We start from the raw sequence: 16914 nt of genomic DNA, 5'->3' as shown, positions 1-16914 counted from the left end.
AGGGAAAGTTCTGCATGCATGCACAAATAGACAAATCTGGTGATGTCAGCGGAATCTTTTCCAAATTTGAAAATTCAAAACATTTTAACTTCCAAATGACAACTCCAAATTAAGATTCGCTTTCACCAATAAATCTGTCTTGACGAGATCTTCAAAACTAGCACCCATGTTGATATGTTTAGAGAAACTTTTTTTCGGGCTAAAAGTTATCAACCCTCTCTGTTTGAATAATCAACCCATCCGTACTTAAGTGATCAAAGGTGAATGTATAAAATTATCAACCTGGTGCAGGCTATTGAGGGAAAGTTCTGCATGCATGCACAAAAAGACGAATCTGCTGATGTCAGCGCAATCTTTTCAAAATTTGAAAATCAAAACGTTTTAACTTTCAAACGACAACTCCAAATTAAGATTCGTTTTCACCAATAAATCCGTCTCGACGAGATCTTCAAAACTAGCACCCTTGTTGATATGTTTCGAGAAACTTTTTTTGGGCTAAAAATTATCAACCCTCTCTGTTTAAATAATCAACCCCTCCGTACTTAAGTGATCAACGGTGAATGTATAAAATTATCAACCGCAAAGTTAATTTTATTTTAAACATTTTAGCGAATCTTTTTTAGTTTAGAAGCTATCAATCCAATGTCCTGTTATTTATGAAAAGTAAATATAAATAACTACCAGCCCTAAAAATCAAATTCATTTCAAATATTTTGGCAACTCTTTTTTGTTTACAAGTTATCAACCCGGTGCTCCGTTATTTATCAATGGTAATTATAAAATAACTACCAACCCTAAAAAGTATTTCATTTAGAATATTTTAGCCAACATTTTTTTATTTTACAAGCTATCAACCTGGTGCATCGTTATTTATCAACTGTAAATATAAATAAATAATAACCCTAAAAAGTATTTCATTTAGAATATTTTAGCGACTCTCTTTTAGTTTACAAGCTATCAACCCGGTGACCCGCTATTTATCAATGGTAAAATATAAATAAATATCAACCCTAAAAATTTAATTTAATTTAAAATATGTAGCGACTCTTTTTTTGTTTACAAGTTATCAACCCGGTGCCCCGTTATTTATCAACGGTAAATATAAATACCTAGCAACCCTAAAAAGTAAATTTTATTTAGAATATTTTAGCAACTTTTGTTAGCTTACAACTTAAAATAGTACTTAATTTGAGTAGCAAGTGGTAGTTTATTTGAGTTGCAAGTGGATCTTTCCACCCGTTATTTTCCCCCTTAGAAACCATTGGCCCGAAAAAGGGAATTGCAAAAGGACCCCTTAAATATGAATAACCGTACGAAAATAAAACCCAAAAGGGAATTGCGAAAAGAGAATTGAGAGCATGCCTCGTGCCGAAGAAAAAAGAGTGAGATGATATGTGTATGCATGCAACAACTTATGAAAGCGTACTGAAAAGTTAGCTCATTAAATGCAAATCCATGAGATGCTCTGTACATGTGCATGCATGCAGTGTGAACGCTCTTGGCTGCATGCAACTTGCAAAGTAGTAATACTAGCTGTTAGTGTGAACACGTGTGAACGCAATTAAACACTACATGATAAAAAGGGAATTGACTCGCTCCGCGAGCGCTTTCGCGCCAAAGAAAGTGATTGCTCAAACGATCGATTGCCAGGGAGGGGATTCACATCTCGATGAATTTATGTCATGGTGGTACAAAAAATATGAAAACACCTTAACATAACAACTTTTAGTGAGAGTATACAAAGTATAGTGTTATATATATAGTAATTTTACACCAATTCCTTATAATTACATGTATCAATTATATTATGAAAATCCTAAAACTTCAATCTCCTGCCCGTTTAATGTATGAAAGCTATGCATTAGATTGGGCCATTGGGTGCCGTTTCGCCTTTTGAAGGACGAGGGTGATGGGCAATGCATGTAGGTTCTCAGTTTCTTCCTATTTTCAAAGGAAGGATGGGCGGTGGGGAATTGAGAAAGAGTGAAGGGATACATAATGTGCATCATAATGGCCATGATCTTAGTCACTTAGCATACCCACAGAAAATAGGCCCTTGTGCTTATATTATCCTGTAGCTCGTGGGCTTCATGATATGGCATGGTCCATGCTAGCCGCATGACGTGGCTTGGATTGACGAGGCTGACGATTGTCGGCTGATGAAACTCCAAACCAGTTGTTGGCGATGCACATCTTTTTTCACATACATCTTATTTTGATTCATACCATACTTGTGTTGATTTAAAGTGAGTGGGTTAAACAGCTCACCTTCCCTCACGTGCAAGCTAGGGCTGAGAACGGTAGACCTGATGGAGACGGCCGATTAGGCCGTTCCTCTTGGGACATGCCTAGGGGTGATCTGAGAACCGGTTGGACTACAACATGTAGACTTTCCAGGCAATCAAACGATCTATTTTTTGCTTCCCACATGCGAGCCAAGGAGCATGCAAGCTATCAAACACGCCTCTAATATTTTTATTGTTTTCTATGCTGTTTTCATAAGCAGGCAACCCATCAGCTCCTTGGAAGTGTCCTTGTAGGGGTGTTTCTTTTGAACTATTGATTTAAACTGGGCTCATTGATAGCTTGCACGTGAGGACAAACATCTACCCTCAATACAATGTAAGTCACCTTACTTCGTCCGGTTCGGATGATTGTCCTATTTTACTTAATCTGTATCAGGAAGAAGTAGGAAATGTTTCGGTTCGACCAAGGAGATATGAAGCGGTCTGGGAGACAGAGGCCTCGCTTGTGGATGAAGTAAACAACTACATGGGAGAAGCATGCAAAACCGAAAGATTTGGGGGTTGTGACCTCTAACCTCTCCGTCGTGATGGATTGCTTGCAATCATGGAGAAAGAAACAGTGGGATCGGTAAACAATAGAATTGAGAAACTACAAAATAAGCTCAAGAAGATTAATTCAATAAACACAATCAATAATCAAGAGAAGAAAAATATATAAAAGGAACTGGACAAACTACTTGAACAAGAAGAAGTGTACTGGAGACATCGGCCAAAGATCAATTGGCAAAAAGAAGGTGATCGCAACACAAAATATTTTCACAAAAAAGCCACCTGGAGAGCAAATAAAAACAAAATAGAAAAGCTGCAAAAAGACAATGGGTCAATCACGGATGATAAAGAGTAGATGAAAACGATGACCACCAAGTTTCTTTGAAGAACTATATACGACTGATCTGGATGTGAAACCTGACACTATATTAGATGATATTTTACCTCAGATTTCACAGGAAATAAACGAGAAACTAGGTGCGGGGTTTTGTGATGAAGAAATTGGAAATGCACCTTTTCAAATAGGGCCGTTGAAGGCTGATACGTTGCAAACGTATCTATAATTTTTGATGCTCCATGTTTGTTTTACAACCAATTTCTATATGTTTTGTTTATACTTCGTGGCATTTTTATGTATTTTCTGGAACTAACCTATTGACAAGATACCACCGTGTTAGTTCCTGTTTTCTGCTATTTTTGTATTTTAGAAAAGTTGTGCATGAAATATTCTCGAAATTGAATGAAACGAAAGCCAAAGTTCCTATTTTTCCTGACCCAAAGACGGAGTCCAAAGCAGAGACGGAGGAGGGCGCCGAGGCAGCCAGACCATACCTGGGCGTGGCCCCTCCCTAGCTGTGTCTAGGGGTGGTGTGGGCCCCTCGGGTGCCCACCGACCTCGCCCTTCTGCCTATAAGTTGCCTCCCGATGCGAAAACCCTAAATCAACCAGCCTCCGTCCACGAAAAGTTCTGTAGCTCCGCCGCCATCGAAGACAAGTTTCGGGGGACAAAAGTGTCTGTTCCGGCACCCTGTCGGGACGGGGAATTGCCCCCGGAGCCATCTCCATCGACTCCACCGCCGTCTTCATCGCTGTTGCTGACTCCTATGATGAGGAGGGAGTAGTTCTCCCCCGAGGCCGAGGGCTTTACCGGTAGATATGTGGTCTATCTCTCTCTCCCATGGTATGATCTTTATGTGTTCATGAGCTTTGTAATCTAGTTGAATAAGTAGATGTCATTCTTCATCTATTATGCTACTCAAGTGGTTTTATTATGTGATCTCCGGAGACACCTTGTCCCACGGTGTGAAGTTGACAGTGTGCACACCATGTGTGTCTCTTAGACTAAACTTTACAAAAATACTTATAAATTGTGGTGTTTGTTAGTACTATCTTTGGATGCTCAAAGTGACAGAGCGGAGTATCCCTAGATTTGGAATGCGACTTTAAGGAGTGCTTTTGTAGCCCTACGCGGTGAATTTGTGTTCGTTATCCAACCAGAGAGTGATTTAGAGTAGCATAGTGAAGAGATGATATCTATGTATTCAATTATGATATCATTGTTGAGAGTGTCCACTAGTGAAAGTATGATCCCTAGGCCTTGTTTCTAAACATTGAAACACCGTTACAACCAGTTCTGCTACATGTTTGCTTGCTGCCATTTTTATTTCAGATTGCAATTACCACTCATAATCATCCATATTACTTGTATTTCACTATCTTTTCGCTGAACTATTGCACATATACACCTGACAAGTGTATTGGGTGTGTTGGGGACACAAGAAACTTCTTGTATCGTAATTGCAGGGTTGCTTGAGAGGGATATCTTTGACCTCTACCTCCCTGAGTTCGATAAACCTTGGGTGATTCACTTAAGGAAAACTTGCTGCCTCTGCACTTGGAGGCCCAATACTGTCTACAAGAATAGAAGCACGCGTAGTTTCCTGCAAGATTTTTCCAGGTGGGTGTTTAAGAACGATATCACTAAAGTGGTAAAAGAATTTTCAAAACAAGGAATATGTCTAATGGTATTAATGATACTGTAATTGTGCTAATTCAAAAAAAAAAAACTCTGTCTGCCTGAGAGACTTTAGACCAATCAGCCTATGCAATGTCATTTATAAGGTGGTCTCTAAATGTCTAATAAATTCACCCCATCGAGAGGACTAAGACATGGTGATCCTTTATCACCATATTTGTTCCTCTTTGTTGTTGATGGCTTGTCAAGACTTCTCCAGGAAGAAATTGATGAGGGGCAAATTAAAGAGTTAAAAGTCTGCAGATGTAGCTCCAGTATATCACACTTTCGCAGACCATAGCTTGTTGTTCTTTGAAGCAAGTCCGGATCAATCCAATAAGGTCAAAATAGTGCTAAATAAATATGAAGAGGCTACAGGATAACTTTTAAGCCTTGGAAATTGTTCATTGTTAATTGGGAATAGATGCTCGGAGGTAGAGGGCCAAGTGGTGGCTTCCATTCTGGACATATAAACACTAGGATTTGAGGAAAAATACTTGGGTTTTCCCGTGCTAGAAGGACGAATGAAAGATGGTAAATTTCAGGCAGTTAAAGAGAAATTAAAAAAGAAATTATCTAACTATGCTGAAAAATATACGTCAGGTGGAGCCAAAGACGCACTAGTAGGAAACTAGCTATAGGTGGGAGGCCTTTCTGTGGCGCACCTGTTTCCCATGCACCACACAAATATTTTCTGTGGCGCATCAGTCGGTGTGCGTCATTAAAATAGCTAATTTCTGTGGCGCACCCCTTTCACATGCGCCACAGAAATATGGTGGGCCCCACCCATGGTTAGGCCTAATTATTGGTTTCACTATTTCTATGGCGCATGGATAGACGTGCACAGAATTACACCTTTCTGTGGCGCACGTCGCTTGTTGCGCCACAGAAACAAGGTATTTAGTGGCGCAATGAGATTGGTGCGCCACAGAAACGCACTATTTATTATAGGTGGCGGCTGGTGCCATTTCAGTTGTATTTCGAGATGATAAACTTTGTACGAATTAATACTTGTGTAAAAGTTTGACACTTAGCACTATATGTATTCGGGCTCTAAGTAATGTGATGAGATAGTAATGTTTATGTTTTCATATACCATGTCACATGTACATGCTGTTTATATTATATATGTATAATGTTGTATAGAACGTGTATTTGTAGAGCAGACAATACAAAATCGTCTATACATGTCACTAATTCTGTGGCGCATCACACCCCATGCGCCACTAAAACACAGTTTATGTGGCGCACCGTAACATGATATTCTGTGGCGCAGGGGCTGATGCGCCACATAATTCCAATTTTAGTGGCGTAGATTCTATGGCGCACTGCCCATGCGTCACAGAATATCATTTTTTGTGCGCCACTAATAAGCCTTTCCCTACTAGTGATGTGGTGATAAAATAAGTTATTCAGGCTATTCCTACTTATCACATGAGTATCTTTAAGTTCTCTCAAGATTTGTGCGAGGAGCTTATGAGACTAACAAGAGATTTCTGCTGGGGAGATGAAAATGAAAGAAGAGTATGCACTTGATGGGTTGGGATAAAATCTTAAAGAGAAAAGGACAAGGAAGTTTGGGTTTTAAAGATAGCATTTTTTAACCAAGCCCTGCTAGCGCGACAGGTCTGGAAGTTGATTGCTTATCCACATAGTCCTTGTGCTAAATTATTGAAAGCAAAATACTACCCGGATGGGTTAATGGATACAACTTTCATACAAAACCCATCTCCAGGATGGCAAGGGATTATGCATGGCCTCGAATTGCTGAAGAAAGGGGCTATATGGCGAGTCAGAAATGATGCAAAGGTTCACATATGGAGAGATAGTTGAGTTACAGGGGGAAATATGAAGATAACATCCAATGTCAACAATTCAAGATTAAGAAGAGTATCCCAACCTGGAAAGAAAATATTGCGAGAAGCATTTTCATGCCTTTTGATGCGGATGTTGTCCTTAGTATTAGACTTCCAACCTTTTGATGCGGATGTTGTCCTTAGTATTAGAATTCCAACCTTTTGATGCGTATGTTGTCCTTAGTATTATACTTCCAACCTACAAAGGAGTGGACTTTATTCCTGGACTCTAGAGAATCACGGCATGTTCACTGTCAGAAGCGCTTATAATCTTGCGCTGGATCTAAAGAATGAAAGGTCACAAAATACGAGCAATAATCAAAACGGAGATAGAAGCCTGTGGAAATTAATATGGAGCACGAACGTTCCCACAAAGAATTTTTTTTTACTTGGAAGCTTGATACTAATAGCCCAGGTGAATAGAGCTCGTAGGCTACCAAATGTGCTCCCTATGTGTACTATATGTGGAATGGATGAGGAGGGCTTCCGTGCGACAATGACCTGCACAAAAGCTTTAGCCTTGAGACAAGGTCTATCAAAAATTTGGAAGCTACCTCCGGATTCAAAAATTTCATGTACAAGACCGAACTAGGTTCTTGTCTTGCTAGATATCATAAGCCAGGATATGAGAAGTAAAATGATGTTCATTTGGTGGAGACATGGCATCATAGAAATAATATTATCTTTGATAATGGTAAGCATTTGTGGATAACTCGATAAGTTTCTAGCAAAACTATCTTAATATTGTACAAATGAAGATAATAATTCTTGAAAAAACCAGGAGGAAGGATGGGTCAAATGCAATGTTGACGCAAGTAAAGTTAAAAATTGTATAGGAGTGGTTTGTGGGGAGCTGTGATCAGAGACCATAAGGGAAGCATTGTATGTTTAGCATGGGGAATAATTCCTCATTGTCAAATGCTTCTGCTGCCCAAGCAATTGCGAGTAAAAATGGTCTGCATGTAGCTATTAATAATTCTATCTCAGATTTGGTTATTGAAACTGATTGCATGGCCTTCAAGGAAGGGAGCATAGACAGATCAGAAGTGAGTATCATTGCAAATGAAGTTCAAGTTGAAGAAGCCCCCTCACCATCAAGTGAAATCATCCAAGATCGGTAGAAATTATAACATGGTTGCTCATGATTTGTGTCAGTTTAGTCGTAGAGAGTTGACTAGTGGTGTGTTGCTAAGTGCGGTCGCATCGAGATCGGCTTGGAAAGATTGTATGTAACCCAAACATTATTTCTTAATTAATGTACAATCACTCCAAGAAAAATTGAAGCTGACGTGTCTCTTATGTACACGTCCTTGTATTCTCGAAGGAGTAGCATCAAAACGAAGACTAGGAAAATACTAGCAGAACCTGAAATGGAAGAAAAGCTGCAATACTCTTCGTAGGCCGACGCGCACCCAATTGTTTTGTTTAGGCCCGGTCCACGGAGCACTTCTCCTCCGTCTCCTCCGTCTCCTTCTTCCTCCTCCTCGCCTGGCTGCCGTACGCGCAGCTCCCCACGCGGCCTCTCTTCCTCCTCACGTCTCTCCCCGTCGCCATCGCGCGCGCGCGCCTACCGGAAAATCCAAAACTCGCTTCCTCCTCCGCCGCCGGCACCAAACCCTAACCCTTCCGCCGGCCTCCTCCATGCGCCGCCGCCTCGCCGCCGACCATGGCCGCCTCTAGGGTTTCCCGGCCCTCGCCATGGTGATCGTCCCCGCGCCCTCGAACCACCCCGCCGCGTCGGTAAGCGTCTTACCTGCCCCCCACCCTTGTATCCGCAACCACGATTTGATCTCATCGGCTCGCTCCGCAACCGCCCGCGCCGAATCCTAATTCTCAATGCGTGTCTGTCCTGCCACCAGCTTCGCCTGATTCGCCGTACCAAGGATCCCGCCGCCGCCGAGGCGCCCTGGGCAGGAGATCTTCGTGATGTCGAGGTCAGCTCCCGTGCCCGCATAATCTCCTATTCTGTTGCCATCCTCTGCTTATGATTAGTCTGTAAATTTGGTGCAATTCGCCCAATGCTCAAGTTCTAAATGGCTTCCTTATTCCCCTAGGTTTATGCACTTAGGGAAGAGCAGCAGCAGGAAGCTCGCTCATGCTATACTGGCCAGCTCCAAGCCCAGCAGCTCGGGCGGCGCGCAGAACATCGGACCGAGCTTCGCTTCCGGTTTGGCCTATAAAAGCAGGGCGTATCTGCACGGGGGAGTGCACAATGGGCCGAGCACCCCATTCATGCTCAGGCGGGCAAAGGAGGGCGTGCACTGGAGCCCTGGTGCCAGAAACTTCTCGGTTCTCTCGGCCTGTAGCCGCAACGCGTTCCACAGCCAACTGGCTTGGAAGCAACTCATGGCGCGTGTACCAAAAGCATCCCCGGCTCTAAGAAAGGCTGCCCGTGCCGTCACCTTAGCTGCCAGCAGGTCCAAGTTGGTTCCGTACCTCGCCGCTCTCGTGGCTGGGGAGTTGATGCTAGCTCAGAAGAGCAGCGCGGATGGCGAGTACCTCCAGATACGCGAGAATATCTACAACCGGGCTCAGGACAGCCGTATCTACGTGTCCTCGGTGATATTTTCGGCGGTGGAGATGGTTATCATAATCCTCAGATCGATATATCTGGCGTTCTTGTTCACTCCCAGCATACTCATGGCGCCGTTTGCGGATAATCTTGGCAGCAAGTACAGGGAAACGTGGCTCCGCCTTGTGCATCGTACTTTGGAGATGGCAGGCCCTGCGTTCATCAAATGGGGCCAGTGGGCTGCCACACGTCCTGATCTGTTTGCCAATGACCTGTGTACCGAATTGTCGAAGCTACACACTAAAGCACCTGCTCACAGCTATGCATATACCAAGAAGACTGTCGAGAAGGCTTTTGGTCGGAAGATATCTGACATTTTTGTCGAGTTTGAAGAAGAGCCTGTAGCGTCTGGAAGTGTCGCTCAAGTGCACCGAGCTCGCTTGAACTTCAAGCATCCTGGCCAGAAGACAAAGATCATAACAGTCGCGGTAAAAGTAAGACATCCGGGTGTAGGAGACTCGATACGGAGAGATTTCAGTATCATTAATGCGGTGGCTAAAACTTCAAGATACATTCCAGCATTAAATTGGTTACGGCTAGATGAGAGTGTGCAACAGTTTGCTGTCTTCATGATGTCTCAGGTTGACCTTGCAAGGGAAGCTGCTCATTTGAGCCGGTTTATCTACAACTTCCGCATGTGGAAAGATGTGTCGTTTCCCAAACCTCTTTATCCACTTGTTCATCCTGCTGTCTTGGTCGAGACTTATGAGCATGGGGAGAGCGTCTCACACTACGTGGATGATCAAGATGGACATGAACGAATTAAAAGTGCTCTTGCACATATTGGCACTCACGCACTCTTGAAAATGTTACTGGTAACACGTTCTTAGTCTTCTTTTTTCTTATTTCAGTTTTGCCTTTGAAGTTGAGAGTAGATAATTTTGTATGGAACGGCAGAATGTTAGAGATTCCCCTTGAAATAATTCATATAAATTATGATTTTCTTCAGAGGTATATTGGATCCTGAATGGTTTTGAAATTTGTGTGTCAACCAAAAATACAAAAATCATATTACCCCGGTTATTGTGTTACTATACTCTTGAATGGAGTGGAATAATTGGCATTGGAAATATCTAATGAGAAGGATATACAAACGAAAAAACAGTGCACATTATCTCAATATAGTAGAATATCAAAATTGAAAGCTAGCATGACATGTGTCTAGGCCCAGAGGGAGTATTGGCTATGTTGTAAGTTCAAGTTGAGTGTGAGTGCATCTATTCTTAGTGAGGAAAATCAATTTCTAATGTTGATACTTATTTACAAACATAACCAGAACATATCGATATGGATTTAAAATTTATTAGAAGATAACAGTATTAGTTGACAGAATTGTCTCTGAGAATTAGTTCAGAATGTATGCTTACTGAACTCGAACAATTGAATGAGTTGATGAAACACGAAATCCGAAATAGATACTCTCTAGAAAATCAAACAGGCTTCTATATTATTTGATTCATAAGAGTGGCACCCATGCTCCTTAGTTCTCGAAAATCTTCTGCATGCAGGTCACAGTAAATAAATCATTAGTATTTTGGTCAGATTTCTTCTGTATGTGTCTGTCCTTATTTAGCACATTTTTGTAGTGTTGTGTATCTACCCATTGGCACTTAGCATTTTGGAACTTGTATTTACGGTTTCACATCCTTCATTGCTTTGTCACCTCATTAACATCCACCTTTTCCAGGTTGATAATTTCGTCCATGCCGATATGCATCCTGGAAATATTCTAGTCCGTGTTGTACGGCCAAAAAATACAAATAACACCCTTCGGAAGTCAAGGCCACACGTGGTATTCCTTGATGTAGGAATGACTGCTGAACTTTCAAGTAATGACCGTGTGAATTTGCTGGAGTTTTTCAAGGCTGTTGCACGTCGAGATGGCCGTACAGCAGCAGAGAGTACGCTTAAGTTGTCAAAACAGCAGAATTGCCCAAATCCAAAAGTTTTTATCGAGGTAATTATTCTCTTTTTTTTTATTGCCAATAGTCTCTTGGGGTTACAAACTCGTTTTTTCATTTTGAATTTCTCCTTTTCATTGATAAACTAGGTTGCTGTAGTGAACTAGTGGCTGCACTACCATAATAAGAAAAGCAGCCTAGTGCCTAGCCTGCTTAGGTGCAGCTTAAGCATGCCTAGGCAGCTGTCTAGAAAAGCAGCAGTAAGATGCACCAGCCTGAAGATGTGAAAATGTGAAATAATAGGAAGGAAAAAAGAAGAATAGGCTAGCATGGGCTAACCTGGCCCACTAAAGCACAATGACATGGTTGTGTATGCCTCTTATTGAAGGGACAAATAGGGAGAGGTTGATTCCGCACATGAGATGATTGATTCGTTATTTGAGATGGTTGATTCCTCTGCATTCTATAAAGATATGGCACATATTTGGCGTGCGCTCTCGAAAAAAGAGATGGTTGGTTTCTTGCTGGGAGGGCCAGTTACTTGCCGGATGGCATTGCTCGCCGCCTACACCTCTGCCAGGCACCTATAGACCCTAGAACCTCACTTATGAGTTAGTATGACTTAGTACTAGGTTTTTGGCCATTGAACCATGATAAGTGGTCTGTGGCATTTATATCTTGTAAAACATGAATTGATGTTGGCCAAAATTTAGTTTTGTACTATACCTTGTTACTGGACACAGGAGTATTCTTTTTCTTTCACAATTTGCTGGGTGATCTTTTGGCATTTAGTTAGTTATAAAGAGTGCTATTATATTGAATCTCTGATGTGTAATAAAAGTATAAAACCTGGCATTCTAGAAAGAAGGAAAAGTTGGATGCGGTCTCCTAGGATCTGTTGATATCTGATGTTGCGTTTGCATGGTCATGTGCCAATACTGTTTTGCTAGTATAGTTAGTGGTGGACTGGTGGTCAACTAGGCTATCAGTGACATGACACTGCCATAAGCTTGCCACTAAATGGATGCCATCGTGGCAGCAAATATTGCATATAGATCCAACATTATGATAGTAAATATTCCATATAGATCCATGCGTTGGATTGTCCAAGCTGCTTGATGAATGGGAATATTTGTTGGAATGGAATATTTAGATTAATTTGACTAAATTTTTGATGTCACATTTTGTTTTGATCCATTAGCTGAAAGTCCATGAGAAATCATATTCTGATGCTAAGACTTCATGGTTGCAATTATTGAGAAATCTTGCCTTTTTTTTGCCAACAGGAAGTTGAACGAGCATTTTCCTTCTGGGGTACCCCTGAAGGTGATATTATCCACCCTGCTGATTGTATGCATCAGTTGCTTGAGCAAGTCCGACGTCATAAAGTAAACGTTGATGGGAACGTTTGCACTGTCATGGTGACTACATTAGTTCTTGAGGTAAATTTATGCCTTTTTGTTACAGAATTTTGTTCTTAATTTTTTGTTTGTTTATGCTACCAAATCTTCCCAAAGCTCAGTAGTTGTCCTGTAGAGCACCATGACCTGAGCCTCAAGGTTACTTAGGATTGCACGGGATTATAGTGCCTGCAGAAATTGTGTCACATGAGAAAAGTATTCACTGAGCTTTAATAGGTTACAGGTAAAAGAGTTTTTGTTGGTTACCTCAAATGATATGTCTAGTTTTTGCTGTAATTTAAGATCTTAGACAAATGCAGGGCCTCTTTGTTTGGGTTGGCTGTGCTGTCAAAGCAGCTGTGGGCTGGCTGTGCTGTCAAAACTGCTGTTCTGAGAAAGCTGTTGCTGAGTTTTGCTCTTGGCAACCTGGCTGGTAGTATAGCTGTTACACAATTCTTTTATAATCTTTAAAACTACTGACGAATAGGCCTAGAGCACACACGCACACACACAATTCATCAAAATCCATGCATCTCTTGTACTCCCTCTGTCCCGAAAAGGGTGTCGCAGATTTGTCTAAATTCAAATGTATCTAGACACTCTTCAGCATATAGATACATCCAAATTTAGACAAATCCGTGACATCCTTTTCGGGGCGGAGGGAGTATATAACATCATGACTACTACCTCTGATCTAAAATCAGTGTCACAATTTTATCTAGATACGAAGACATTTTAGTTATAGACACATCCGTATCTAGCATGATGGTATCTAGATAAAGTTGTGACACTTATTTTAGAACGGATGGAGTAACTACTAGTGCAACAAGGCAAAGTAATAATCAGCCACTGTTCCTGAACCTAATAACATATTAATTATAGTAGGCCCTGGCTGGAACATATGAACTGAAAAGAAGATACAGAAGTACTCCCTCCGGTCGGATTAAATCGACGCGGATGAGAGCCAAACTTAGTGTATCCCGTGTGTAAATCCGCGTCAATTAAAGAGGATCAGAGGTAGTAAATATCAACTGGCTATATTCAGTTCACCAGTTCTGTTATTTTTATCATCAGCTGACAAACACAAATGTACAGAAGCTTGGTACAGGTGTGGTCTAGGTGGCGCCTGTTGATTGATAGATTGTTTTTGATTGACTTAGCACGTGTAGTTCGAGGACTGGCTTTGGAAAAGCCTACCACGAAGCTAAACCCTTTGTTTCGTTTGCATGGCTTATCTCAGTTCAAAGCTAATAAAAGCCGAAACAAAGAGGCCCATAAACTTGTAGCCGTCATTTCTGCTTTCTTAAAAAAAAAAAGGCTTTGGAATGGGGATTTTAGACCCCATGTCTGCCACTGTGGATGGTGGCATGGCAGAAGTGTTGACGCAACATTTTATTAGAAACAAATGTGCATTTTGGCCCACGGTGCGTTTCTGTCAATTTTTTTGCTTCTTTGTTGAGTTTCTTCTGTTGATAAAATTGATGTATAAATGTGCAATAAAACAACTGATTCGCCTGAATTTGTTTATCCCTTTACAGGGCTGGCAGCGGAAGTTGGATCCAGATTACAATGTGATGAAAACATTACAAACCTTACTATTTAAAGAAGACTGGGCCAAGTCCCTTCAGTATACAATCGAAGGGCTTATGGCACCTTAGGTGTTCACTTGTATCTGCCCAATTTTGCTGATCTGGTTTACGTGCGGTCGACAGATGTTTTTTCTTGTCCTGTTTTACTTAGTTTTTAGACTTACAGTTTTGTGCCTACAGTTTTGTACTCCTCATCTTGGCCTGTGCTGCCAAAACGGCCACGCTAAAGTAATAATTGCAGCATTCTTTCGAGCAACTGGAGTACCAGCCCCTGGGATATGCTTGTCGGTCAGGCCAAAGGACGGGTCCTTTTGAGTGCCTCCCAGTTTTTTCTTCTTGATAGATACTAAGATGTAGCCAAGGCCCCTTATCCTGATGCTCTTGTTTGTAACAGGAGAGATTGTATCAGTGAATGAGAAATTTGTCTTTATATGTATACAGAAAGATACAGTTCATTGTTTCAAAGAAAAGCACGTTCTGTCTGACAAAAATTTCTGAATGGATATGTTTGAAAAGCAGAGGGAGTGATGATCTGCACGCCCAGACTTGCTCCTGTAGATATGCAAGTGCTCTACTACTACTCATCCAACGTTATTCTTGTCTTTTTTACTTTCTGATGACTTTGTTTGCTTTGCTCAGTGGTGTATCCGCTTTGCTTTGTTGCTTCATGGCTGTGGCAATGATTGTCCGCAGATGCTCAATGTCAATCTGGTCCTTATCCTTGGCTAGGAGCTCTGCTGCTTTTTTTCATGTTGTCCTTTCGAGTTGACAGAGGTTTGTGGCGAGATACGCTATCAAAGTTGATGTTGCGGGGGTGAATAGCTTCTTTTTGCATATGCCTTGCTTCCTCGTGGGTTTCTTTGACTGTGTTCTTCCACTCCTCTGCAAGCTCTTTGGCCTTCACATATTTTTCTTCTGCCACCAAGCGTCCGTTTTCTACAGCTTGCTCGTAAAGTTTGTCGGTTTCCAGCTTGTCCTCTAGGACTGATGTTGTAACTTTGACTATGTTTTTAGATTCCGCTAGGAGTTGTTTACGCTTAGCTTCAAGAGCTTCCACATCCGCCCTCTGGGGTGATTGGGGTCGTCAGAATCTCTTTCTGCTGAACGTGTTCTCCGTGTCGACCTGCTATTTGCATGAGCGTGTCGGATCCCATCCCTTCATAGAACTTCAGGCTCTGGCCCTGTGATGGCTCTGGCGTCTGACGGGTATAAACCCGCGGCGGTGCCTCCTGCTGGGCTAGAGCCAGGATTTTAGCGCGAGACGGAGTCTTCTCTAGGTCATCATCCTCGTCGTCATCAATGCCAGCCAAAGTCTCAAAGACCTGCTTTGGCGGAGATGATTCGCCATCCTCTTTCTCTGCGTCCTCTAGCTCCTTGCATTACCTCTCGTATTCCTCCGAAGCCATGGGAGAAACATCATCTAAGAACGGGCTGAGGCTATCGAGAATCGACTATCGAGTCATCATTATCTCCGACACCTTCTTGCCGCTCAGATTTGTTGCTGTCTCCGGCTGACATAGGCATCCCAAATGGGCCTGCCGAAGATAGTACCCGGGGTTTACTGAAGGCCCATTATCCAAAGAATAAGAAGATTCGGAAGCCCAAGATATTATTAAGGAAAGCTAGAGTTGTAATAGAAAGTCTTCTTTGTAATCTTACGGGATGAGTTTGAAACCTTCTCGGGCTTTGTAACTTGTACAGCACGAATCCCTCGGCTCCGCCTCCTATATAAGGGGGAGTCGAGGGACGCAGAGATCATCGAATCACTGTTTCTAAAACCCTAGCTTTCATATTCGTCGAGTACTTTTCGGCTGAAACCTTCGAGATCTACTTGCCCTCTACATCCAACTAAACCCTAGTCTACAATCCGTAGGCATTGACAAGTTAATACCTTGTCACCGGCATCCTCTGTCTGCATGGGTCCAGCACCTTCCTGTGGAGGGGCGAATCCCAGTGTACGCGCGAGGAAGTGCACGATGTGGTATCTCTGCTTCTCTAACACCTGGGAAACCCAGGCGAATCTGCGTTGGTCTTTCTATAGGAAAACGTTGCATAGAAAACAAAAAATTTCCTACCGCGAACACGCAATCCAAGCCAAGATGCAATCTAGAAGACGGTAGCAACGAGGGGGTATCGAGTCTCACCCTTGAAGAGATTCCAAAGCCTACAAGATGAGGCTCTTGTTGCTGCGGTAGACGTTCACTTGCCGCTTGCAAAAGCGCGTAGAAGATCTTGATCACGATCGCTTCCGGCGCCACGAACGGGCAGCACCTCCGTACTCGGTCACACGTTCGGTTGTTGATGAAGACGACGTCCACCTCCCCGTTCCAGCGGGCAGCGGAAGTAGTAGCTCCTCTTGAATCCGACAGCACGACGGCGTGGTGTCGGTGGTGGTGGAGAAATCCGGCGGAGCTTCGCTTAAGCGTGCGGGATGTGGTGGAGGAGAGAGACCGCTAGGGTTTGGGGAGAGAGAGGGGTTGGGCGCCGGCCCTCTAAGGGGTGCGGCCAAGGCTGAGGCTTGAAGTGGCCAGCCCCCTCTCCTATGCTCCTCATTATATAGGTGGAAGCCCCAAGAGTTCTAGTCCAAGTCTTCGAATAAGACCCCAACACTAAAACCTCCCATATGTGGGAAACCTACTCAAGGAGGGAGTCCTACCCAAGGTGGGACTCCCACCTTTCCTTGAGGTGGGTTGGCCGGCCACCCTAGAGGAGTCCACCTTGGACTCCTCCCCTTTAGGGTTGGCTGGCCATGCAAGGTGGAGTCCCTCCGGGACTCTACTTTCCATG

General features: G+C 42.7%; 1 protein-coding gene across 1 annotated transcript; it reads left to right on the top strand.

Moving 5' to 3' along the window:
- The first annotated feature begins 8512 nt into the window (after positions 1-8512).
- LOC124673759 (probable serine/threonine-protein kinase abkC) lies at positions 8513-14582 on the top strand. The gene is made up of 5 exons (XM_047209799.1): positions 8513-8599; positions 8720-10052; positions 10925-11194; positions 12425-12580; positions 14077-14582. Exons 1-5 carry the CDS (start codon positions 8592-8594, stop codon positions 14194-14196), a joined length of 1887 nt encoding a protein of 628 aa, XP_047065755.1. The 5' UTR covers positions 8513-8591; the 3' UTR covers positions 14197-14582.
- The last annotated feature ends 2332 nt before the right edge of the window (positions 14583-16914 follow it).

This window comes from Lolium rigidum, chromosome 7 (genome assembly GCF_022539505.1).
Source record: "Lolium rigidum isolate FL_2022 chromosome 7, APGP_CSIRO_Lrig_0.1, whole genome shotgun sequence".
Taxonomy (NCBI): Eukaryota; Viridiplantae; Streptophyta; class Magnoliopsida; order Poales; family Poaceae; genus Lolium; species Lolium rigidum.
This window is presented reverse-complemented; position numbering and strand designations above follow the sequence as displayed.

Bases quoted from the DNA above. Each gene is read 5' to 3' on its own strand.
- LOC124673759 (XM_047209799.1), top strand. The intron at 10,053-10,924 runs GTAACACGTTCT...CACCTTTTCCAG, and splicing joins CACTCTTGAAAATGTTACTG to GTTGATAATTTCGTCCATGC. The intron at 11,195-12,424 runs GTAATTATTCTC...TTTTGCCAACAG, and splicing joins ATCCAAAAGTTTTTATCGAG to GAAGTTGAACGAGCATTTTC.